A 26831-nucleotide genomic window follows, 5' to 3' on the forward strand; every position below is an offset into this window, starting at 1 on the left:
GGAATGTTACTTTAGGGGCAGGTTGTGGCACCTGAACCTAGTAATAATTTCAATGATTGATACTAATGTTTATTACGGCCATTCTGTATTCGTTTGTTGAATTTTTTTTCCTCTTTCCAACATTTGCAGTTAGCTTGCTATAGTGTAGGGTTTGTGAACCGCAAGTAGAAGTAACAATTTTCTGGACGTGGCAGAACATAGGGTTACCAAAAATGGCCTTCGAGGGCGACCTAATGTCATTACCGAGAATGGCCAATGCTGAGAATCTAACTTACTGAGACAGACGTTGTCGCATACACACAGCCTGTACAATGTGCATATGCATACATCACATTCTCAGTAATATTTGGGTTACCATATTTTGGAAATCGGAAGAGGACACTTTCAGAATATTCAGACTTGCAAAACCGGAGAAGAATTCTCAAGAAACGGTAAATTTTTTCCACTTTGTCGCCGGTTGACTAAAAAAAGGTCAACTTTCTCCCTCAGCGCCCAAAATACCGTTTTCTGCTCCACATTGTCAGAAGGCGTCCTCCGAGGACACTTTCAAAAAAGAGGACAAATCCTCTAAAAATAGGACGTATGGTAACCCTAGGTAATATCCAGTCTCTGTAACTCTCTGGAACTTGAGTTGGAAAGATTACAGTATCTTCTGGAAAGAATTTTCAAATTACCATACTGCTTTTGTCGTCTGATAAGATGAATTTTGTGATTTGTAAAAAGTGTCCGATTACCCGATACCAAGATATTGTAAGCTAGCAATCAATACAAAATGAGCAGCAGTGCTAGGCTCGGAAAATACCACTAAACTCACATTTAGCTGAAGTGACAATTCCTGACGAAACCCAGGATGCATGGTTCTTTATATAGAAGTAGATGTATGACCGACTCATCAGCCCACCAGTCTTGCTCGCTAGCGTTAGGTTTGCAAGGCCAATAACGATACAAAATGGAAGATATCTCAAAAATTATATTCAAAACAAAAACAGTATTGCACAATCATAACAATATGAAATCAATGGCGAGGTATCCTAATCGCTGAAGTCGTCCCCAGAGGACAGACTTTGACTTTCGTTGTCAGATTCCTCATCAGCGCCTTGTCCACCATCCGGAACGGGCGCATCGGGAGTACTGGAAAAGAAGTCAAATTTCCATGAAATCCAGAAACAGAATTTTAATATCGATTTTATTACTCGAGCAAATCCGGATCCAGGCCTTCCGTTTTCATTTTACCTTCGACTGCTATCCGTGGTACTCCAACAGTTATCATTTTCAGGAACCGGGCATACCTGGAATTAAAGAAAATTTGCTTATCCATAAATTGGAGAGGTCTTCCCGAGAACTGGAGTAGGTTTTGGTAGACACAATTTGACACATAATGGACATTGAAATTTCCCAAACCTTGGATCATTCTTTACTAGAACATAATTGGGATCCGGTGGTGGTGGCTCGTTACGGGGTGCATCTGCAACTGGGTCAGAAGTCACTGTCTGGCCAGTTGACGGCGTTTCCTTTTGAGGTGTTGGTTCTTGTGCAGGTGCCGTGACAGTATCATTGATATCATTCATGCCCGGAATCGAGGCAATCTAAGCCAAAACAAGTAAACTTGAATCTGTGTTCTGCGTCAGAGATATCTTGAAATAAATGAAACGTACAATGGTTCCTAAAATAATCATACGAGCCTATATAATTTCCAGTCATTGCTAAAGCTATATGTTATAGTGGTCAAGTGTAGCGGCTGCTAAGTGGGCGCCAGCGCTCCCTTGGATTTCAAAAACTAGCATATAACTACATTGCATATATCCAATTGTGACATAGAAACGAAAACAACATTGAGTACAGACAAACCGCGAGCGCAGCTGAAGCAAACGCTCCTTCTGCTGGCATAGGCGCGGTTGATGGATCTTGATGAGTGTTTTTGAATGAATGTTGAAAGTTTTTGAAATCCTCTATATGCTGACGATTGCCCCTGAGCCTGAAGAGTGTCAGTTCGAAAAGCTTCGGGTTTTAATATATTTACGGTATGAATATATTATTAAAATGTATATTTTTATATGGCTGCAGTTGGCTGATATATAACAATATTTCTGTGAGGTAGCCAGATTTTAAGTAATTGAGATGTTTCATATCAATAATTATTCATGTCCCAAATTACAGCATTCATCAAAAATCAGTTATCAACTCATTATTGGAAATGATAACCAGTTCTGCCATCAGTTCGATACACCATAGAAATTGCGATACAATGACGAGATAGAAAGGTGTCGAAATGACTTGGAGTAGTCTTTGGAATCAGACACCCACCTTGGCCTAGGCGATGCAAAGAGGAGGCATGCACACTGAATGAAAAGTAAGAGAAAATAGTACAGAAAAAGCAAGTAACAAAAATGGGGTGGCACGTCACAGAAGACAAGATCGATAGGTCAGGTCGATCCAATCTAGACAATTCTTTTTCCAATGGCGTCTGTATAGATGTGATAGAACGTTGCCACGTGAAAACAAGTTAACAATTTATCGATACACGAAACAAAGGCACCACATCTATAGTGTTTCTAATGAACACCAATCAGTAGTGTTCCCATGATATTGCTAAAAACCATTGCTAGGCTCACCATAGCCACATTACCTTATAGGATGTACGTAACGAATTGAACGAGTGCAGGTCGATATCTTTTGATTTTGAAATTCAATTTCGAATGACGACATCAAAACAACAATGACCAATATTCAAACAAACACTCAAATAGCACAGCTATAACTTAATTAACATTCGTTTTACCTTTGCTTCTAAAATTTTCAAAGCGATCTCTATCCTCTGCATTTCGAGCTGCTGCTGTGATAACCTCTCCTCTGCTGTGTTTGAAAATTTGTTCAGAAAATTGGTTGTGTGACATATAAAGTGATTCATGAAGGCTATTGACCTTCGCTGGTTCAGAGGAGCCATCTGAAACAACAATAAAACAACATATACTATATTTCGAATAATTAAAGGCATATACGAACCTTTGTAAGATCAACGCCTGGTCCCAAAGCGGGCAGATTGTCATCGCCCATAGCGTATACCAGGACTAGACCAGGAACTAGCAGCTGTCAATCAAAAATAGTCATATTACGTATCATGTCTTGATCTATTACAAAGCCATTATTAAGAAATCATACAGCCGCTTTCTGATGCCAATTGATGTCTCTAACATACTACCAGCCAAATGCGAAGCAGCGCGCACGGTTGCTTTTCGTATAAAGAACAAACCAAAGTGGTGTCAGACAAGCGGTCGAGGAGAAAAAGGTAACGAATGCTCGATATAAAAATTAAACAAGCGGCGCGTTTGCGATAAACAATAGTGCAAGAACACCAACGATTTTGAACGATCACAGGATGACTAATATTGCTCACCCCACAACAAAACTCCCTGGGATATCGTTTATTTTCATGATATTTCGACCACCCGCCATGTTGGCTATATTGTCACGTGACTTGCCGCCATTGAAACGACTGATAGAGATTTCGGTACGTCGGTGGCTGCCGCAGTTCGAGCTCGCACAAAGGCTCCTGTTTTTGGCTCGAGTAAGGCCTGGCACAGGCAGGAGTAGAGCGTTCCGGTTACTAGCCTATTCTTGCACAGTTCCGGCAGAGATCGAGAGCGTTGATTGCGTGAAAAGCGAAGCGCCGGAGGTTCTGTGGGCCCGTAATTTCGTCAGATAGCTGCGCAAGTGCGCATGAGTAGAAGTCATTGTATTTCGAGGGGGTCGTTGTAGCTTTTAACTGCTCGGATATTTTCTTGGATGTTGAACGGTGCTGAATATTATTATTATGGAATATGTTTTGTTAAAGGACCGTCGTCACATCAACCCAAACATTAACAATATAAGATTTAGCAATATTTATTAATGGGGATATATCCCGTGCTGTTATTTTGGCCACGGAGGCAATATAAATCTGCGAGACTGGTTATGGCAAGGAAGTGTTGGTACAAAAGTATGACGGAATGGGACTCAATTAGCATCGTCCAGACCGCAATAGCATGAGTTCTCGTCAGCAAGCCTGTATACTGTTGCCCGTGTGTTTAGATTTCGCGCCGTGTGACTTCCTAAGATACAATGGTTATCGAGATGTGCTCGAAGTTGCATATGTTTGTTTGATTGGCGTGATCTAGGCTCGATAGACAGTCGTGTGGAGATAATGTAGGAGATGAGTTGGTGTTCAGTTCATGCAAACATTCACTGGGGATTTCTATTTAATAGCTTAGGATACTTCATGGATGTGCTCTGATAAAAACCTTGTAGCTTTGATGAAATATGGATACTGCGAGTGCTGGTTCCAGCTCATCAGACCAGGGGCAGAGAGAAGCATTTTTGAATGAATTGAGTCAATTTCTGTCAGACAGAGGGTAAGATGGATTTGCTTTCTTTACCTATGCCGCGTGCCTTTTGCTTGTATTTACCTAGTTTCCGCTTTATTTACTCCATTTTATATGATTATTCTTGATTTTCTAGCAAAACGCATTCCTTTTAGGGCTAAACCACAGTGATTGATTGGGTACTGTGCTCCGTACAGTCCGTTGTACTGTATTGATACCATATAATGTGAAGTTTAAGTTGATTTTCCAGACTTCATCAAGCCGTTTTGGCTCCGTTCACCAACTTATGTACTGAGATTTACTGTCTCGCAATATCTTTTTGCTCTTCGACTAGTTAGCCTACATATGATGTCCAGTTGTACCCTCGATTTACTGCATTATCGGTGCTAGTCTTCAATATTCAGAATTCAATTCAACAAAATTAGTAAGCTCAGAAGAGAACTGAACTGAACATTGAGAAGGCCATGTCATATAATAAATTATGAGAATGCATTACGTGGTTCTACATGATCATTTGCATTTGGTTTGGCATATAATTAGGTAGTCGTACCCCCTCAACAGTTTTGTTGATATCCTTGTATAAATTTCTTCAGGTAATATTTCATTCTATGACGACTACGTAAATAAACCATTTTCATAATGTTGCTATTGTAATGTCTCAAAAAGGACAAACTAATAACCAATAAACACGTAGAGTAGTAACTGTACATGAACATAATGTACTATAGGCCTATTAGTTTCTGATTCAAACTTACCAATGCTAGAATATTAATTTTTCAATGTTTCTTGTTCATTTCCACAAGCTATTGACTCTGGAATATTTTGTATTTTATTATTTCGGTTACGCTATCAATTTCAGGCATTCTGTGACTACATCATGTGCTTGGAAATGAAAAGCTACTATAAAGTTATGAATTTTCTTTTTCTAGGAGATATGTATGCAGATCTCCAAATCTTGCTGGCCGATCCATAGATTTACACGATCTCTATAACAAAGTCACTACTGCCGGTGGTTATCAAAAAGTAAGTCGGTTATGATTTTATATGTGAAATATATTATATATGTCAATATTTTCATTAAATTTAGAAAGATTTTGGCTGGATTTTGCCGAACATATTTTGATACTGATATGATAGGGCCTACTTACCAGCGTGCCATAACGTGTGTCAATGTTTGAAAGCTGCTTTTGCTATGAGCATCCTTAAATGCAAATCGTTATCCGCCAATTGATGCAGAAACATCTTTTGTCTTATTGATTCTGTGTTTTCTTAAATGTTTTGTACAGTCACAAAGAGAATTTTTGGAATTGCCTATTCATATTCACTTAATAATTTGTCGCAACAGGTTACTGAAAGAGGCTTTTGGGAAGATTTTCTCGAGTTATATGGATACCCTGCCATTTCAACCACACTTGCCTATGGACTACAACGAATATATCAATTGTAAGTTTTTTAGCAGTCATGATGCATTGATGCTCTTTCATTTTCACTATGCTCAGCTCTTAGCAAGACCTTATATATATATATCTATATTGTCTGCTTTCGGTTCAACGAATTATTCTACAATAGTCTGCAACTTGCTAATTCGGTGCCTTTATCATTGTCCATTATTTCTCAGATATTTAGAAGAATATGAACGGGTTCATTATTTTGGCGATGATGAACCGCAACCGTATCAAAGAAGCTTTCCTGGAGGTTATAGTCGCTATCGTTATAAAATATCTGGTGAGCAAGTGCTGTACTTATGCTAAAATTAATGTGTGTTCAATCAATCTTCCATTTGTTTTACCCAAGCTTAGTGTACAAATTCGGTAAATGCTCATTGTAAATGTTGTATCAGTTGGTAATGATGCTTTTCCAACAAATAATTTAGCATTTTCGAAATTTAGGTGCTCTTTGGATGGAATTGTTTTAAAATAGAAATAAGTTGATCTACTAGTGTTCTAAAGGCTCATGCTTGGAAAGTAATTGCAACATGTGGTATGTAATAGCCTACAGCTGTGGGATTGTTAAGTTTGTAGTTAGTAGCATGGAAGTAACCTTCCAACGGCGTCTAACATAATGATGCTGCAAATCCATTCACATTTACTATATTTAGCATTGTCCAACCCAAACCATATGTCAATATTATGTTTCTTCAGTAGGCCTAGTTGGTTCATAATTTTTCTGGGAAACTCTATTGTTTGTTAACCTTGTTCAGAAGTCATCTATCCCCATATGCATGGAAAGCATTCATATCGGAGATGATTCATGATACCATGGAAATAAGCATTGGGTTTGAATCTAGTAGCATCGTTTGTCATTCAATGTCAAAGGTCTCAGTTTGTGCAAGCAGAGGCAAGCTTGAGCAAATATACCATGTTCCTTTATACGAATTATGATTTTCTTTAAATTATACGTGTCCTGAGGTGTCAGCTAGCTAATGTGGTGACTTGATTTTTTATTTATGAGTATTGAGTCCATATTCCGCTTTGTTACCAATATAGATGGTATGTTGATGATGGTAACCTTGGTCTCAAGAACCGGCCTACTGTTTTCCAGTCACAATGGTTCGATATGTGAGTTGTAGCTGGATTAAGCTATGGAAGGTCTTGAAATAAAAAATGGATTGTAGCCATGTATTCTGTAAATATGGCACCTGCAATGATACCGTAAAACACTAGTTTTACTCCATCCCTTCTGCCCAAAGTCCCAATATCTTATCCATGTGCAAATCTGTTCAGGCTCCAAGCTCCAAACTAATTATTGCGAATGACAAAACATTGTTAGTCAATTCTGTGATATTTGGATTTTTTGCTTGTAACAATAGGCCTACCCATCTTGTGTACTCTGGTATTGGAAAATGTTGGAATTCCAATTATCTCCCCAGACATTGCTCCTGCTTTAGCAACTTGCTCTCTCTGGTATTTATAAAAAACAAGCTCTTTGGATAGGCACATGATATCCCGTTATGTGAGTTTTTATCTGCTGTTTGCAGATTCTTGTTACTGCTTCCATTAGTTCAATGCTTGTCTCTCGATGCTGGTCTCGAAGGATCAGTATTAAGAGATTGTCCTCTCTCACTGTGGCAGGAAATAGGCTACATTGTAATTTGCAGCCACAATATATCTACAGGATTTATCCTGTTGGTAATTACCTCCATCAAACATGATATTGCTATCTATGAATCAATGAATGATTATACCTCTTATTTTTGATTACTACCTCATTTTATGATAGCTCACCAGAGGATGCAAGCCAACATGAACGTGACGAAGCCTAAGATTAGTAATTACGACCGTGTTGTCTACTCTTTGGAGTCCTGCCTTCCGAACGAGGTCGATTTTGCTGTTAACGCGTGCACCTTGCTGTCTGGGGAGTCGAGGCATGTTTTGAAGCTGCCGCAATGCAAAAGAATCGTGGATGCGTTGTTACTTCATGCCGGGATTGTATCTGATGGTGAGGAATTATTCCATGGCTACTGACTATGCTAGAATTTCTTGTAGGTTTTGATGATATCGACATAGAGAGTATTGATCCGGTAGGACTGTTTAGTTGTTTAACCTGTTTACGTTACACACTTTCTCATTTTCGAAGTTCGATGTTGTTATTAATATATTGTCACGTTGCAGGCTATGATAGCTATCGCGACGTCTTGCAAGAGCTGCAGACCAGAACAAAGCACGATTACCGAAAATTTTGGAAATATTCAATCCGAAAGAAATCTATTTTACCCATTCTGTTACCTGACATTGATAGCGACATAAATCTAAGACGGAAAGAACAAGGTTGCAGTTCGATGGATGATCAGCATCCTAGTATTTCTGAATTTGCGGACAATCTTCAAAAGAGGTTGGAGGGAGAAGAAATGAAAAGTAAGTCTCATTCTCTGGATTCTGCTGGTGTGAGCTTGTAGTATCAAGAGTGCGGGTTTTTATATTTGCACACACAAAATTGGTGTTCTTATCGACCATGTTGATACCAATTCATTTCATCATCTGTGTGATTTGTGGGATTACGAATTATTTTTGAAACCTATTACCGGTTGCTTGAACGTGACATGGTAGGTCCAGATGTCGTTGCGTCACAGGCTGGGCTAGGTAGAATAGATTGGTTTTATTTCAATGCTTCTGCATAGATTATTATAGATCCCGAATACTTTACTGATTTCCAATATTTTAATCGTTAAGGTGATGATCCACATGAGCAAAGCAATAGATGGTCGGAGTTGTTCCACGGTGATAGATCGCTGGGAGTGGAAGATTACGAAGGGCAGCGTGTTTTACAGGTGATTAGATGAAGAAGTACTACGTACTGCCTTTCTTTCTAATTGTGTGATAGATATTGGTTAGTGTAATCTGACTTGAGGGTGGTACTTGGTACTTCTCCGGACCTATTCTGTGAAGTGTACATGTACCGTGTGCGTGCACCCTATGCTAATGTCATATGATTGCCTAATGATTCTCGACTTGGAATCCTGAATGGAGTAGGCCTCTGCGGTTCTAATTCATTCAAATCCTCATATTCGTGCTGAATTTGAATCCTTCACTCCATATTGATTTACATGTTTTCGTTTCATACAAATTACAATTAGACGTGTCGCGGTGTTCCGATTTGACCCAAATTCATATCGCAATCGATTTTTGGAAACGGACCTAAGACAGAATTTATTGAGTAGATCGTGCTTTTGAATTCATGATTTTCCTTCAAATTAGCATCTAAGTAGTAAGGTCGCTAATACGATTTTTACTACTACTAAATTCTTCTTTTATTACACTATGTTCCTTTTACAGATCGCCCTCGTTCTGCTCAACTTGTCGTTCGAAGACTTCAACGTGTCGTTGCTGGCCCGGCATCCATCCTTAGTGTGCTTTGTCTTTCTCTGCATTCATTCCGAGTATTCTTGTCTACGCCAAACCGGCCTGGATATCCTTAGTAATATTTCTTCCCATGTAAGTATATCAATCCTGCAATCCAGCCAGTGTCGCAGCGCTAGAGAAATTGTTCTCATAGGCAACATTGCGTTGAGATATAGGTTTATAGATTTTCATATTTCCATAAACAGGGACAAAGTTATGGGGGTGATGTGTGTGTCTGTTTGTGATTAGATGTCTCCTGATTTATTATACTGAAATGTGAACCACAACGCAATGCAGTGGGATATCTTCACACTCTCTTGCTCGAAATATAAAGGATTTTATAACACTTATGCATGTGTACCACAGAAGCTATAATATCTAGTGACATTGCTTGATGGTGGTAAATGGGTGCTCTCCGGGGTTCTATTGTATAGATAACCACTGCTTCAATAGCTAAGACATGGGCCTAATTTGTAAGGTATTACGGGATACTTGGTGTGACAGTGAGCAGGACTGGCCAACTCTTAGCTTCACTTTACGATTACGCAATGATTGTTACCAAGGTAGATGTGATTATCTTGTAAAATGATTTTCATGTCCTCCTTTCAGATGCAACTTCTTCATTTTGAGTACGATGTTATAACGATGATGTTCGAAACGATCAACTCTGCGATCTTGTCAAATGATAAATTTGAACGGGTCCGAGGTGTGTATTAGACCGTAGTAATTATGTATCTTTTGTAGTTGTGTGTCTTGAGTTTCGGTAGTTAGACTTTTGTCTTATCCGTTGAGATATAAATACAAAGTATATCGCTAAAATTACAAATGCAATGCTGAAGACATATTCGATAGGACTCAATTAATTAGTAAAATTCTGTCATTTATGTTCCTTGCAGTCGACATTTATCAAAATATGCCAACCCAGGTTGGGCCAACAGAAGTTTGTGTACAATCTAAGAATTATACATTGAGCCTAGGCCGTCTAACTGTCTGTCTGTCTTGAGTACGTGAATTTTTGATGCCAATGACTTCATATTTCATGATACGATTATTATTTGTACACAAAGTTCTTTTGAAATCTCTACTAGTTGCTGACCATTACCCCTGACGAATGTCGGCTGACAATATTCGGATTTCTTTCAATAAGACTGTATAAACGATTACAATACCACTGCGTTTCAGGCCTTGAAATTCTTGGTAATATTTGCCGGCCTCGACCGAACCTCGACTACATCTGCGCGCATGTATCCGACGACGTGTACGACGCTGCGGTACAGAACCTGATGGTGACAGACGTGGAGACGCTTATCGCTGCTATCGAATCGTTGTATCGCTTATCGAAGCTGGGGGAGCACGCTTGTACCAGGATACTTTTCGTCAAAGGCTGCATAAGTGAGATTTTCGCTTCTTTTCACTCGTCTGACAGTAGAGTTCGATGACTAGAGAATTTTTTCCTTTTCCGCATTAGATTAGTTCAGACATTAGAGCAGAGGTCTCAACACTCAAATGTGCTTGCGGGCCAGTTTTGACGACGCCTCGGGCCGCAGCATTTCTAGGGGTATTCTAGGTCTTTCGAAGTAGGCCTTATTTGGCGGGAATGAATTTTCCTATTGAAAGGGAGCCGATCCAGCATACTGACAGTAAACACACGTCGTCAAAATGTGATTTACGTTTGTATCAATTTAGGACTGGCACGAAAAGAATCATCACATTTATAACTATTTGAATAAAATTGTTGTTGTACTTGATATATATTAACTATAAGATATAGACACCATATGGGCGGACAAATGTATGATGCCATCATTAAAGCTATCGGGGTATAATTTTGCAGCTACTATGAATATTTTGAATCCAACAGATTGATAATAGAGACTGATCTATGATATCAAAACATTTTTAAGTTGAGCATTGTAATTCCAATCCAGGATTCAGGTATACTTCTGATAAGTGGGCTATTAATCTCATGGCCAAATATCTTCAAATATAGGAGTAGAAAAAATATAAATATTATATAAATATATTAATGAATGTGTCCTAGTGATTGAAATGTCGGAACGCCGAATGGCCCATTGCTGTTATACATCGTTGGAGCGTACCACTGCAGTACTCAATACCTTCAAGTGGCCTTAATACCATGGTTTAGCGACCAAAGATGTAACTAACAGATTGTCAATGGTTGCCATAACTACTTGCTTAATTATCGAAGTACCAAGCTGCGACCTTCTGATTTATTACTATTCCCCTGACACGCGATTAGTTTGTTGCGTCCATGGTTCTAACAAATTTACGGCATTCCGAGTCACTCCAAGTCCACTAGAGTCATTTTCATTTTGCCATCGAGTTAGCCCGAGTCTGAGTAATTCTAAGAAGGGTCGCGTCCAAGTCCATCTCACAAATTTCAGTCTAGAATCGTCTAAGGGTCCGGTTTTGTCATCATGAATTGGAAATGTGGCGAAATAGTGAATGTTCCACTGCATGGTAGCGTCTGGAATTGATGTGATAGTGAAGTTTGATGAATAGTTTAAGGCTTTGGGAGCAATTTAAGAGGGAATTTCCCCTCTATAACCTGAAAAGATATATGTGACACTTATATTTTGTCAAATTAATAAAAATCTAAAATGTCGTCGCGGGCCGCACAAAATGCTCTGGCGGGCCGCGTGTTTGAGACCTCTGCATTAGAGGGTGCTATTATTTTTTGACATTGCAAAAAAAGTCAAAATGTTGTCAGAATCGCAGTGTTAGCAAACTGCATTTCGTTGGTGCCGTAGAGATTGCAGTATCATGGGACTTATCGTTTGCGATTTTGCACCTTGTAGCCTACTTTAGCGGCTCACTGTTGCAGATAACATTGTCTACTCATTGTTGACATTGCTTGATAATATAACAGACCTATAAATGAGTAAAATGTGAAATTGAACGCTTTTCTTTACTCTGTTTTGTAAATTGTAAGGACAGACAGCTCCAATCAAAAATGTAGAAAAGTTCTACAATTCCATTATTCTATGCATCAATGCCTAATTTCAATATTTGAGTGTAAAATTTTGTCAAAATTCTGTTCTGTTTGGCAAAAATGTAACAATTATCGTTAAGTGCAAAATCTTCCAGTTTTTATGTCAAAAAATAACCGCCCTACTTGTGACCATTAGAACGTCAATTGTTTCTAGGGCCTACACCAAGCTTGACTTGTTCTGCACTCTGCAGTTCCCCTGTAGCATTTCTAATAAGTAATATTAGAGGAAATTAGATTAGAATTAGATTTCTGCATTTGTTCTGATTAGTTTGATTCGACAACTAGTATTAGGCTGTCTGGTTGTCCGGGTCTGTCTGTCAGGTCCGGTTTTCGGATTTAAGTCGAGCGCGCTGATCGCTGGCTCTTTCCTTAGATATTTTCGTCGGTCTGGTGTCGTTGAACGTACGGGCGTTCGGTCCCGAGAAGCTATCAGAGATTCGACTTGCCCGAAAGATCGTTCCCGGACACGCGGCCGTACCACACGCTACGCCTCAACCGAGCTATCAACTACCTCCCGCTATGTCGCCGCACCCACAACATGTTTCAGCGGCGAGGCCTGTGGTCATGCCGCAGCCGCAGATTAAAATAGGTAAGGTTTCCTCAGTAGTCCAGTTTTTATATCTGTTTATTTGCCGTAGGTACAATTTTAGTGTACACCGCGCACCAACGTCTGGGCTTGGAAAACTCATCTGTATGAGTGATTTCTTTCTGAATCGAGTATTTGTCTTCCGGTAGCACTCATTATATTGTCATTAGAGTTTGGGTATGATGTGGAAAGTTCGAATATCTACCTTTAATGCGATCACGAATAAAATAATACCTCTTGCACACTGCGTTAAGATAATTTTGCATATTTTCAAACATAATATTTCGTTGCATTTCGTGATATGTTTTGGGTTAATCACGAGGAAATGCCATTTCCATTAGCCTCTGTAACTTTGTACCACATCAAATGCTTCGATGGAAAGGCTTCCATGGAAAGAAAATCATGCCGACACTATAATTCCTGTATAGAGATTCAGTCGTAGTGGAAGGAACGTGTGGTTTCAGTACTTGAAAAAAATCGTGTCCAACTACTCCACTCAAATCATTACTCGAATCTCGAATCATTTTGTCCACCCTTAGTGATGACAAGTATACATTCTGCTACAATTTGTACAACTGACTGATACAGTGCCGAATAATGAGTAAGTATTAGGTATTACACATATTTAAATTTGTTTATGGTGAATGAGTGAAATAATAAGCATCTCTCCTATGTAGAGTTGGTCACAACTTGAATTTTATACTATGGCAGCGGCCATAGCGACAAAACGTTGTAAATTGGACAGGGCCCGTGTATATCAAGACACTTTGTATGATATTATCTCCTAATAACCTCACATGGATATGCATTGTCACAGAAAAACAAGTTCATTGATCAAGGTAGTCGCTTGATTGTCGATTTTTGTGACTACATATGGTACATAGAAGTGAATTAAAAGTGGAATTATGCCTTTTGCTGTTTAGTTAGACTGCTGTGGCAATAATTACATTCTCTTCGCAATGAGATTGCAATGTTGAGACCAACTGATCAGAGACTAGTGCTGCTCGCATAATTTCACACATTGACCAGGGCCGGTGATTAGTGATTAGTGATTGCTGCCTGGCATTTTATGAATGTAGTGCCACTTTTCCATATGCTGAAAAACACTTGCACACGACCTATATCCCATATAATTTCAGTAAGAAATACAACATGATTGTACACTGTACAGCACTGTCTGTGTTAAATCAGGAGAATCACATCTGCTATCAGTGCATCACTACATAGTGTTGACAGTTCTTTCCCAGAATGTTGTCAGTGGTATGTGTAGTACGTGTGGTTAATATAACACTATTTCTACAATCTCCGTCAACCGTGTCAGTATCTCAGCCGGATGGCCAGCTCTTTTTAATTTTTACCATCATATTCAGCAGCCAAGTATCACTATTTCGTCCCATGCCATCATCGTCTGCAGTGCTGGTGTGAATTTTCGAAGTTTGTAAGAAGTTCTCAAATTAGCATTTTCTAACATGCGCGATATCGAATCACGCAGAATATGTGGTCAAAGTAGTAATTGTTACTACCCGGGTTTCAGCCCACTGGACCAAGTTACAAGGTTCCGAGTCACAAGTCAATTTGACTTTTTATCATTTTGACTCGAGTCAAGTCGAGTTGTTTTTACTTCACCACCGACTCAAGTCTGAGTACAGGTCGGGAGCAACGAGTCCGAATCCGAGTCGTAGTGTTAAGACTCAAGTTTGAGTCCAAATCATAGAGCTTAATGTTCAGTATCGAGTTCAAGTCAGGCTCAAGTCACTCTTGGGTGGAAGCGACGGCCTCGGATTCATAATGTACTCATTTTTCTAATTATATACATGTTTTTCGAACATATAAAATACAGTTTCTGGTCCTATTTTTCAATTATCGGTCTTGATATAGTAGACTCGTATATATAGTATAGCATTGTGGAGTCATGCTCTATGACTCGAGTCAGGTTGAGTCAACGAAAATTGCGACTCAAGTCAGTACAACCCTGTAGTAAAGGTCATGAACCGTTGCCATTATTTAATTTTCTTTTCAGGATCGGCACAGCAGTCTCAACCAACAGTAGTCTCGGTCGTGCCGAGCCACACGCCTATGCCTGCGCAGGCTGCAATGCCAACGACCAACGTCGCAATTACGACACATCCACAATCAACAGTCAAAGCTGCTCCTGTACCACAACACACGTCAAAACCGACGGTAACCAGGCAACAACCGGAGCCTACACAGGCTGTAGCGAAGACAACTTTGCCTTCCCCGCCACGGACAGACTCGAATTCGGGACCGGTCGTTGTTGTGGCAGGCACCCCACCGCCGCCCGCCAGCACCCCGCCGTCTGTCCCATCAACTAAAACGCATTCCTCGCCACCTGGAGTGGGTCCGACGTACACGCACTCGGAGACCGGGACTGTCCCGCCTGTGTTTCATTACATGCCTGCCCCGCCGACGGATATCCCGCAGGATAACTCGCCGGAGTCGTTCACAAAGCTGTGGTGAGTGTTTTGTTCGGACTTGATAGCTAGGGCTGGGAAAAACTGAGTACCCGGGTGATTTGGTACTCACGACTATTTAAGTATCACTCATAATCACGTCATACAATTATGGATGATATGAAACGTCGAAATATGGACCTTTTAGGCGGCCGCAAAGAAATTGATGCCAGTTCCAAACCAAATAAAGATAATTTTGTGGTTTGCGACCATACCTCTCTTGTTGTGCTTTGTGACAATGCCGTATGTCAACTTCACAGACTTGTTTATTCCTCTAATGCGCGAAGCTTTATTCTACGTGTTCTGGATGGGAGCGTGATGGCGAACAATTGAGTTTCCAAGCTGGGGAAAAAAGCATCAAAACTAAAATTCTCATTGTTAAATTGGCTCCTGTGAAACGTGGGTATAATATCTGTAGGGTCACTCGAAAAATTCGTCTCTCTCTGCTTGAGTCACTACTAGGTTCTGACTCGGGCACTCAAATCATTGAGCCTAGTTCTGATAGCGACAGTACTTTCGGTTTCAGCTCAGGTAAAATGTCTTTGTAGCTTCCACATATCACTGGCCTTCAACGCTAAGACCAATGTGAACCGTTAACTATATTATGACATGGCTAGCAATGAATTCGGCACACTTGGCGACCCCTTATCCTAACCTATCTAACCCGAATACATTAATCCACACGTAAAGTGTAGTGCTCCAAATTCAGCAAGTGCCGTATATCACAATTTAGTGAAACATCAACTCAGTTTTTTAATACAATAGTGATGCATCGCTTTCATAATGATAATAGTAATTACATTTCTAATGCCAATTTCTCCAAGTAGCAAATTGAACATGAGTCCACTGGTAATTTGTGACGCAATGCAAAAAAATTTGGTCCAAATTTTTAAATTAATATAGAAGTCCGAGTCAATTCAATTGTGTTGATAGGATCTGGGCGACGTACGAGTCGGAGGAAGACAGTTACATTCCACGCGTCGACGTTTATTGCGAGTATCTGGCGTCCTCGAACCGCTACGGCCGGCAAGGCAAAGCCGAGATTTTGTCTGCCACCGATTTCGGAAAGTGCTTGAAGAAGATATTTCCGATGGCGTCGTCAAGGTATTTCGTCTTCGAGTGTCTCTTGCTGGAGTTTTGTTCGAAATTTTCTTGGCAATGAAATTATCTCCTTTCTTGTTACTCTTTCTATATCCGATTGGATAGAATATTCATATTGAAATAAACCGTACTATTTTCGGCTGGAACTCGTCAGCAAATAGTACAGGGCTTATTTCAATATGAATATACTATTCTGCACCTGAAGAAAACCTGACCTATGCTTGCCACAACCGACCATTGATCCCTAGTATATTAGTTTAGCTCAATTTTTTTAGGCCGGAGGCATTTCCTGCCACCACTTAACCCCGTCACTGTCCGGGTTTTGTGGTTTAGTGGGATAGTCCGCACTTGGATTTGAACCGGGTCCTGCAGATTGCGAGACCAGTGCCTTCGCCACTGAGCTACAGCGGCTGACTGATGCTTTCCTGTTCTCAGATGAGCAAATTGATGGTTTTTAAATACTTGCCTGAATTTTAAGAAATTCTCGGGGTACCATGCGGACCCCTGCTTTAATACATTCAATCAGGCTACGGGAGTCCATAAGCCTGGTCTAGATTGAACTGTGAGTGATACGAATTTAAACTAGATTATCTTCAATAATGTTGCCTTGGGCATAAGTCATGGTGTTATTTCGAGCGTCAGATCTGGGGGCATGAATTAGTGGGTTGGTGTCCTACCAGCTTTGCAGGTTTGCGTTGTGGCCGAAGCAACGATTAGGAGAGCTCTGACACACAGCCTTTCTAGCAGGGTTGTAATGGCTCGGGTCAAGATTTTTTGGTGACTCGAATCGATTGTTTTATTGACAAGACTTGTACTCGAGTCACTGTGCACGACTCGAACCAAGTTGTCTGACTCGAGACTAGGACGGCCAAGACAGATATTTCATCGTGACTTAGAAGAATAGTAAAGTCACCATGCTATTGGTATTTCGTCTATCAGTAATGATACTTGGGAAATAGGGCCAGAAACTGTTGAGACTGATGAAAATTACTATATGTTATGATAGCGAGCCATTCTATATTACTCGTTAAGAGTCGACATTTTATTATTGCTTCACTACGATTTTTCCTGTTTATCAGGCTCTTCAATCAAGGCCGTGGCCAACCGCAGTATCACATCGCCGGAATTCGAAAACGTGCCACCCCGCTGCCTGTGCCAGGGTACCAGCTCAAAAACACGTCGTCTGTGTTCTCGTCGGAGCAGGAATACGAGAAAATCCCTGTGAAAACGTAATGTAACCTATCTGTGTTCTATAAGCCGCACGTAACGGGCTACGATCATTATGGGATCACAGTAGTATGGGTGATGTGGGAAGTTGAAATGTGTGCCTTTTATGCTACCACAATGAAAATAACGCCAGTTGTACGCCGCATGAGGATAATTTAGTATTTATTCGGCTGTACCCATTTTCTTGCACTTTGTAACAATGCTGTGGGTAAATGGCCACTTCACAAGAATCTCACAATGACTAACCAACCCCCTAAGCTTTTGGACGCTGTGATACAACCGATGAGGTTTCGAGGTTGCCACTTTGAGAAAGTAGTATTCAAACTATCGGTTCACTGATAATGTCCAGTTGATATCACAGTATCGGCCGTTTGAGGTGAAAGATTTCGTTGTAACTTCAACGAATAGGAAGCTACCACATTATTGGTATTTCGTTTATCAGTAGTAGTGTCTGTAAAACAGGGCCAAAAACTGTGTAAAGTGAAGAAAATTTGCTGGACTCGAGCCTTTAAACCCTGACTCGGACTCTGACTTGACCTGCTGGTGAATTGAAAATGACTCGACTTGACCTGTGACTCTGGTCCTTGTGAGACTCGGCTACAACTCTGACTCAAATTATTGTGCCCATCCCTAATCACAATTTCATGTTTCTTTTGCAGAAAATCTACGGCCGGCGAAAACGTATCGCCGATGCCAGCCACGGCAGTGCAGACTTTCCCGAGCCAAGTTACTACAATGTCCGTACCAATTCAACAGCTGCAATTCCAACCGATTCTCATCGTTTCCACGCTGCCCGGGTCGAACAATGTAGCCGCGCCTACCGGGGCTTCTGCGACCCAAGTTGAACGATCGCAGGCCGTTACAAGCGTGGCAGTTGGTGACTCTACCACGACGCCGACTGCTGATCGAACGTTGGACAATACCGAGTCGTGGACGGGCTCTGTGCCTTCGGATAGTGGGGCTTCTTCAAACTTGACGTCAACCGCAGCACAGGCCCTAGACAAACAGGCTGTGTCTACTGGGTCAAACAGTGTGCCGAGCCAGACGCATTCAAATACCGCTATTGAAACGCGCTCGCCTAATACTGTTAACGTTTCCGATAAGCCTGAAAATCATACTGCAGACTCGAACTCGGTAACGCAGCTTGTTGAAAACGGCGACTTGGGTCGCGAGAAAAGCGATTTGCCTGCCGTGACCGAGTCGGGCGAAAAAAATCAGGCGGATACAGACTCCGCAGTGTCTGCCGATAGCGCAATCATCTTCAACGGATCGCAATCCAATTCTTCAATATCCGACGCGACAGACAATCATACCGGGATCAGTAATGGGTTCATGGAGAATCAGAAGGAGAGGTGAGTGCGATTCTACCGTGAGTTTTTGGTGCAGGGGTGTGTGAAGTAGCTTACGGTAAGTCCCGTGAAACCGCGGGCTACAGATTGGCGTTCTAGTAGCTGTCATGGTCATCGTCGTGGTTATGATGATGACGACCCTTGTTAATTAACTTCGATATCACGCTACAAATAGTGTTGATTGATGATGCGGAGACTGCGCTTGTGCAAACTACGGGATTTTGAAAATGCGCAACTGGTATTTTTATTTTTGATTCCGTAACCGCCGACTTGTAGCACGGCACACTTCTAGGCATTTGTAACAGAGGGGGATCCTAGATAAACCTTTAAAAAATGTAAATAAATATATTGTGACGAATATTTTGAAATGAGAACTGTACGATTTTGTGACAAACTGCGTTGCCTTGCAGGGATATATCGGAGGACTCCGAACCGACCAAATCCTTGAAACAGCGCAAGTCCGAGCCAATGATTGTCGATTGCTCGCCTGAAACCAAAGACTCGTTGCCGATCGCGAATGGTTTTTTGGACGGAGCTGACGAGGAAACAAAGTCTCACAACGCGAACGGTGGCAAAGAAAACGACGGCGTCAATGGGAAAACGGAAGCCGATAAGGTGTCGAGCACGGGCTACGATAAACCGAGTGAAATATCTGCGGACGTGGTGCCTGTGTCTGAAAACAATTGCGAATCTAACGTCACCTCGTCAATCAACGAACAAAAGTTGGGTTCGGCTGCAGAAAACAACGACGCCGGTAATGACAATTCGACGGTTCCACCTGACGATGTCAAAGCAAACATTTCGTCCGCCTGTGCCCCGGAGCCTGGCACAAACGGCCCCGCCACGCCGCAAGGAAGCGCGCCGTGCGAAAACAACATCGTCGCCACCCCGACGAACCCGATACCGCACAGTGCTTTGAATCAGAGGCTGAAGGAAACGATAACGCGTCGGAAGTCGGCCAACACAAACCCGGCGACCTCTTCCGACGCCTTACCGCCTTCTGTACTAAATCAGTATTCATATAAACAGGTGAGTTTTTGTTTTGTGTGGCGTTAGCATGGAAAACTTCTGCCTTTTGCTAGTTCAACCTTTGTCTGGTTCCACATTAGGGGTGATCAAAAATCACTTTTTTTCCAGAATCCAGGAATTCACTGATTAAAGTGTTCGATTAGCTATAAAACACTGAACATCAAATTTGACTCGATTCCAACTCGTAGACGTGTGAAACGCGTAGGAATTTGAACATTTTGAATTTATTATTAAAATAATTTAATTTTTTTTCAAATTTACTGTCTCATACTCATTTTTCTCACTCTAAACATGTTTATTGAAACAGATAAAAGAAAGTTTCTGGGCCTACTTTTCAATTTCATCGGTCCTGACCTGGGATACGAAACTTGTATAAATCATATAGAATGTGTCGAGTCATATGACTATTCGAGTCATGCGCAATGACTCGAGTACCAGTGGAGTTAAAATACAAATTGACTCGAGTCGTTACAAACCTGCTTTTTATCATCATTAGTCCATAGTCCTGACCACAAATGAATTTGTCTGACGTGCCCATGAGTTTTCACGTGTGACGGACGGCAAGTTTTTCATGCACCGAATATCTTCTATTTCAGGATGGCCTTGCCCAGCAAATCATCAACGTCGCGCCACACCAGGTACACCATCAACAATTCCCTGTATACCGGCCAACGATACCTATTACTGCCACGCAGCCTGCAGTACAGGTTAGAATGATGTGCATTGTACAGCTAGCTATTTGCAGCATTGTAAGTCCAATCATGTTGATAATGTAACTATGTACCCTTCGACCCTTGGCACGTTGCCATGGGCCCTCATATTTCATGATCGGAGTAAAGACAATATCTTGATTACTGCTGTAAGTCGAGAACCGATTTCACAAAGTGTTTCGAATAACTTTTTTCTGTGCAGAATTGGTTTCTTTTGTGGTGCAGGGAAATACTGCAATGCAATGTTTATGCATTGGTAAAGTGACAACTGACTAGTAATTTCTTCCTTTCATGGTATATTCACATTGAAATGAACCCGAATATTGTCGGCTGACACTCGTCAGGGTAATCGTCGGAAACTAGCATTGAATTGGAGAAAACATTTTTATAGCAACAATCGTATCACCCTTGACTCATCCCCTGAAGCTTGATTCAGAACAGGAAACGGTCATGGATTATGCCATTGGCAAACATTTGTCGGCATAATTCTGTTTTTGCAAAAAATTGTTAAGATGCTAGATTTTCGAGGTCGTTTACACTTTCATTTGTGTGCCTTGGAGTCGACTTTTATCAAAATAGGCCAACCAAGTTTGTGCCTACAGAAAGACTGCATGTACTATCTAGGAATGTAGGGACAATGTCCCTGGGACATATTTTGTGATACGATTGTTGATATACAATGTTCTTAGCAATTCTCAGCTAGTTGCTGACGATTATCTCTGACGATTGTCAGTCTAAAATATTTGAGTTCATTTCAATATGAATATACTGTTCAATTATATATTGAAGTTCTGTACCTCCTAGATGGGCTTCTAATATATATGTCACGATTTCTCTCTAGGTGTTCGGCCTGTAGCCATTTCATGTTGGTTCCAACTCATTTTGTTAAAGAAAACAGTTTCCAACTTAGCATTGCGTAACTCATACTGCAATTGAATATTTTATTGATATTGATATTATCGACTGACACTAGCCAGGGGTAAACGCCAGCTACTGGTAGAGAACTGAGAAGAATATTGTGCCAGCCAAAAATATTCGGGTCTTTTCTAAATGAATACACCGTATTATTCAATTGTATGCGGTGCTGAAGTTCTATACTTCTATCAATGCAATTGACTGGAACCAATTAATGAGACTCTACCGTTATTCACTCGTACCTTCAGGTGACTAGAAAACGGGCCGCCCCACACCCGACCGAATCTGTGCCGCCCGCCAAAGTTCCTCGTCCTGTCATACCCCCGTCTCACAGCACTTTACCCCCTAACGTCCCGCTCATGCATCCTCCCAAACCGCGCTACCCCATGTCCATACTGCCGATGACGCCCCAGCCACAACACCAGCACGCGCCGCCGAAAGTCGGGACGCCGATACCCGCCCATTCTCAAGCGGGCCAGCACGCGAAAGCAAAGCCGCCTACGATCGATCTCATGGCTCCGAACGCTTCACTGCTGGTTTTGTATCGCAATGTCGGGAAGATACCTTTCACAGACTATACGGTGAGTGCGGATACTCTAGGCCACTCAATTCTTACGAGTGGAAGCAGCGATTTCCAGGAATGGTCAAAAGAAGCACCCAACCGATACTGATAAAACTGATAAATAGCACCTACATCGATAACCTTGATATTCAAACGCAGTGCTTTTCAGCCTGCGGGATGGTACGCACTTGTGCGGAAGAAAAATATTGCAGTGCGGATGAAATTTGAGCATATTTCTTGTTCCGACATGGGACTAATTCAAATGAACCTAATAGGAAATTTAAGAACAGTGGATCCCTAACTTTTGTCATTGCAACGCATTTGTAAGAACTTGTTTCACTTCTTGATTTATGGCACTTGTTAATCTTGCGACGCACTGCAAATTGTAGCATTTGCAATAACATTGTCTCGTGCAAACCGGAATGAATTAATAATAGTGCGCTGTTATTATTACAAATCAAAAATCTGGTTTGCAAGCGGGTGTAAGGAGTCGGTCATCCAAGTGCAAGAAGTTCTTGTACAAAACCACACATCGTATGTAATGCGCGATCATTGACGTCAAAACTATGAAAGGTTGTTGTCTTTCTGATGAGACACTTGGTGGCCTAATGCGGGGAGCTTTGAAGCAAGAAGTTGTGCCAAAAATATTCAGCAGCAACGGAGTCATTGATGAACCAGACGCCTACTTATTCGACTTTTGAATATGAAGTTTTAATTGTCTTTTTGTGTGGATGAGATTTGTGCAAATATGAAAATGGTATCTAGCTTAAGGCACATATGCAAAACACTGGTCTGAAAAACGCTGAGCAGATTTGTTCGAGGGATTTCATACTTTTAGTGGATAATTGGAAATGTGCCACTGTAAAAATTGCAAAATACGGCTTCACGAATGACGCAAAATGGCTGGCGACGCTACGAACAGGTGGTATCTTCCACAATGTATTCAGTTATGGCGATACTGGGGCTGTTTCACATTGGTCTTACTGCTACATGATGCAAACTTATCTTGAGCTCTTACTTTCAAAAGTTAAAAATCGATTGGATTCTGTCTACTTCCACCCGCTTCTCCCAGTATTTTTGAGCTTGTCGAACAGAACGTATTGCGCGGCTAGTTACGTATCACTTTCATGCTTGGAATTTCTAAGCCAATGGGCCGGCACGGACCCTAAATGACCGTCACCAGCTATACTTTACACGTTGTTGGTTGTTTTGCGTTATTTGCTAAGTGCCTGTCGTCGGAAATTAACTTGCCTTGGACTAATCTAATTCTTCAAGATGCCAAAGACATGCTAAATTCCTTTACTATTCTACTACATGTGTTTTGTGTGCTTTGCAAATTCCTGCTGTTTTTATATTCTGATGCTTCTGTTTTTGATGATTTTAGAGTGTTTTGATATCGGCTTTGTTGATTACTTTTCCTGATTTCTAATACTCGTTTTTCATTTCAGGACGAGAAGGAAGACGCCATTACCAAAAGCGTGCGGTTGACGGCCTCTCTCATATTGAAAAATATCGCGAAATATTCTAATCTCGGACGGAGGTAACGGTCACTTTTGTTATATTTGCGAGTTCTTGATTTCCCCTCGATCTCGGTCAGAGATGTTCTGTTCATATCGAATCGATAGTTCGTTCTCATGAGCACGAGGATAGCAACTGTCAGCAAAAGTTACAGCGTGGTAACATTTCACAAATTAGATTAAAATTAGAATTAAAGCAAAAAAACATTTCATGAATTAGAATAGCATTAGATTACCGGCATTTCCTTTTAATTAGAATTTAGCTTTCAATACAACATCCATTGTAACAGAATATTTATTAAACTCAAAGACTTTTCGGTGCCTCTTTCCAAGAGTTAACGGCACACTAAAGGGATTTAAACAGATTTAAAAGCAAAACCAAAAAGGCAAAGTATGGCGCAACAATCAAAAACACCGACCATGAAATTCGCATTGTACCAATGGCAACAATAACAAACTATGAAGTATACGGTACTGTAGTAGCAGCGCAGTTTGTAAATATACAGTTACACGCACGAAACAACACGCACTAATGAGAAATTTGTAGGTTATAGAGGAAATCTTTTTGTCTACATAAAATAGGTTTGTTCAAGTGAATAATAGTAGACTCCAGCACTTTTAGATGAAACAAAGACCTCCCGCGCGCGCGATGACAGTGAACATATTGTCATCATAGTGCTGTGCGCAGGCGAGGTTTTCGCTCAAATGCTGACCACTTGACGAAGCATATGCTTGGTAATCGTCATAGCAGTCTGTTTTGGCAGCCAATTTGCACTGACGTGCGAGTTCTGTGCGATCATTTTCGCATGTTTTTGACCGAATCACTTTTGGGATATGCTGGTTAATACGCTCAAACAATCTTTGAGATGTACGTCCTACATACCTACTATCACAGTGGCACTTGTATCGGTAACAACATTACTTGCATTAAAGGCAGGAAGTTCATCTTTTCCGTTACAATGGATGTTGTATTGAAAGCTATATTCAAGTTCTGTACCACGAACCAGCTATTTAATTAGAATTATCTAATTGTCTAAGTCTGCTCCATATTACCACATGTTTTACTCTAACGGCCGATACCGATATTTCTTTTGAATTGTGATAGTGACGATATGTGACGACATGTCGTTTCATTTCACTTGGCAGTATGGTGCGACAGCATGAAGACTTCCTGGCGTGTGTCGCGATGAGCCAAATGGACTGCTCGCCCGTGGTGGCGAAGCTTTTGAGCGAACTCAACGTGTGACGAGCTGCGTCGCGTCGAAGCACGCACGCCGGGTGCGTCGCTGGATTGAAAGATTCTGCGTTGAGTCGGCGGGGAGGACCGCGCGCTGTCGCCAACGCGGTTCATGGTAGAACGCCTGTGTTTGTATTTATTGCCGGAGAGTCCAATCGCCCCCGGGGTCCTGACTGCGTATCCGTGTCTTGCACGTTTTGTTTTTCTACCTTTTCGTCGTTTTGATAGCGTAGACTTTTTTACCGTCTTGAGCAGTGGTTCTCGGCCTTTCCAGCTTTGCTGACCGGTAAAATTTTGAACGTTAAAGAAGCAGAATTAACTCAAAATCCATGCCATTCGAAAGTGAATATCGGAAACCTCAATTTAATGAGGAATTTGTGCAGCCTTTTTCAGGTGACACGTTGTAAATGTGGTTCTATGGATGTTCCTGACTGGTAAAAACAACCACCTCTATTTTGATTCCTCGTTTTCTTTTGAAAGAACTGATATTTTGCTGCTTTATTGTTATTGCTAAATGTCTAAATGCTAAATAGGAATTTAACGAATGTTGTTTAAGAAATATTCTTAGCTAACTGTTAAACGGGTACGACGTTTGCAGCATTGTGACGCGAGCCAAGTACAAAGTAAACCATGAACTCTACACATTACCACATGATACGGAACAGTACCTTTCAAATTTCCAATTTAAAATTTGATAATTCATTTATCAGATCAATACCCAACCAACTTCTGTCGTTTTGCAATTGAGATCTGAAATTGGTATTGATTTCCCGGACCGGCTGTTAAGTTGCCACAGACGTGCGGTTGAGAACCACTGGTCTAGAGTGTCTGGCTACTTCTTACTGCCTCTACATCGGATTGTGCAGCAGTTGTATGTGGGTTGTACGCGTTGTCGTCACCCTGCAACGCGTCACCGGGTGCTGATGGTGGCTTGGGTTTCACCGTTGTTACGTTTTTTATATACGGAATTGGAATCGCGCACTATATGACAAGCCCCGTGCCGTCCAGTGGCAGACGATGGCCCGATTCGTTTGAGGTGTAGGCTTGTTTTGTTGACGTTTCTCTGAAGATAGTATGAAATTTCATTTTGTATCCGATTTTTATGGTACTTTTGGGCAAAATTACATTTTGATTGAAATCAGCGGAGTGTCGTTGTTGCTTCTTTGCCTGGGTCTATAGACTGGAGTTTTCGAGCAGAGAGATTTCAAAATATTCGACACTGTTACGTGCTAGGTTTTTTTAGAACTGTAAACGTACACGATCGACTTCCAATAAGAATCCAATGTAGCCTATTTGTCTTCACCAGCAAAATCGCTCCAACGTATGTGAGCATCAAGGGATCCCTATATACTTACAGCAGATCACAGAGCGCGGGATTTTAATAGAAATCAGGGAGCACGAGGAAATAATGATTGGAACTTAGTACTAATACTCAGTGTTGGGATCAAGCCACTACCTTCGAGTCCGATTTCCTTTTTGACGTATCCGGAATGATTACGTCGTCATTGCATTTTGCTAGCTGTTTGAAATACAGGTTGAGTGGTCATCAGACATGGGGTAATCGTGATTAGTAATCGTAATCGATTACGACGATTACTGCGTTTTCAGGTAATCGCAATCGATAAAATTCGAAAAAAATCCGAAGTAATCGTAATCGATTATTTCATATATCTTAGGGCAGGGGTGGGCAAACTTTTGAGCTCGCGGGCCGCATTCAACATCTGAATCCATTCGCGGGCCGCACTATATAAAATTGGGATTATAAACCAAAATGCAATATTGGTATTTGTCCATTTGATTATATAGTGAGGACATGCAGATGCTTATTTAAAACAAACCAAGCATTGCTTTGATGATATATATATGATATGATACTTTTCGGTTTGTCAAGTGAAATAGTTTACTACTCCAATCAGAA

The 26831-nt window shown here is 41.1% G+C and overlaps 2 protein-coding genes across 2 annotated transcripts; one reads left to right on the top strand and one right to left on the bottom strand.

Moving 5' to 3' along the window:
• Window positions 1-952: 952 nt before the first annotated feature.
• Window positions 953-3459, bottom strand: LOC145445567 (WASH complex subunit 3-like). Its single transcript, XM_080323754.1, has 6 exons — window positions 3395-3459; window positions 3004-3087; window positions 2780-2944; window positions 1402-1586; window positions 1194-1289; window positions 953-1131 (listed from the first exon to the last, which is right to left on the bottom strand). The coding sequence occupies exons 2-6, from the start codon at window positions 3052-3054 to the stop codon at window positions 1032-1034; spliced, it is 597 nt and encodes a 198-aa protein (XP_080179880.1). The 5' UTR covers window positions 3055-3087; window positions 3395-3459; the 3' UTR covers window positions 953-1031.
• Window positions 3460-3625: 166 nt separating this feature from the next.
• LOC145445565 (uncharacterized) lies at window positions 3626-26054 on the top strand. The gene is made up of 20 exons (XM_080323752.1): window positions 3626-4388; window positions 5288-5381; window positions 5704-5801; window positions 5977-6083; window positions 7578-7796; window positions 7970-8212; window positions 8528-8625; window positions 9131-9289; window positions 9806-9902; window positions 10379-10588; window positions 12583-12798; window positions 14816-15269; window positions 16200-16370; window positions 17447-17596; window positions 18254-18946; window positions 19354-19972; window positions 20569-20679; window positions 21846-22178; window positions 23608-23699; window positions 24823-26054. Exons 1-20 carry the CDS (start codon window positions 4297-4299, stop codon window positions 24920-24922), a joined length of 4356 nt encoding a protein of 1451 aa, XP_080179878.1. The 5' UTR covers window positions 3626-4296; the 3' UTR covers window positions 24923-26054.
• Window positions 26055-26831: the final 777 nt, after the last annotated feature.

This window comes from Botryllus schlosseri, chromosome 8 (genome assembly GCF_051294905.1).
Source record: "Botryllus schlosseri isolate E-star chromosome 8, Bs_hap1, whole genome shotgun sequence".
Taxonomy (NCBI): Eukaryota; Metazoa; Chordata; class Ascidiacea; order Stolidobranchia; family Styelidae; genus Botryllus; species Botryllus schlosseri.

Coding starts and splice junctions, on each gene's coding strand:
- LOC145445567 (XM_080323754.1), bottom strand. CDS start 3,054: ATGGGCGATGACAATCTGCCCGCTTTGGGACCAGGCGTTGATCTTACA. Junction 1,587..2,779: donor TGAAAATTTTAGAAGCAAAG/GTAAAACGAATG, acceptor GTTTTGGCTTAG/ATTGCCTCGATTCCGGGCAT. Junction 1,290..1,401: donor CTAGTAAAGAATGATCCAAG/GTTTGGGAAATT, acceptor CTTTAATTCCAG/GTATGCCCGGTTCCTGAAAA.
- LOC145445565 (XM_080323752.1), top strand. CDS start 4,297: ATGGATACTGCGAGTGCTGGTTCCAGCTCATCAGACCAGGGGCAGAGA. Junction 6,084..7,577: donor CTATCGTTATAAAATATCTG/GTGAGCAAGTGC, acceptor ATTTTATGATAG/CTCACCAGAGGATGCAAGCC. Junction 8,626..9,130: donor AAGGGCAGCGTGTTTTACAG/GTGATTAGATGA, acceptor TTCCTTTTACAG/ATCGCCCTCGTTCTGCTCAA.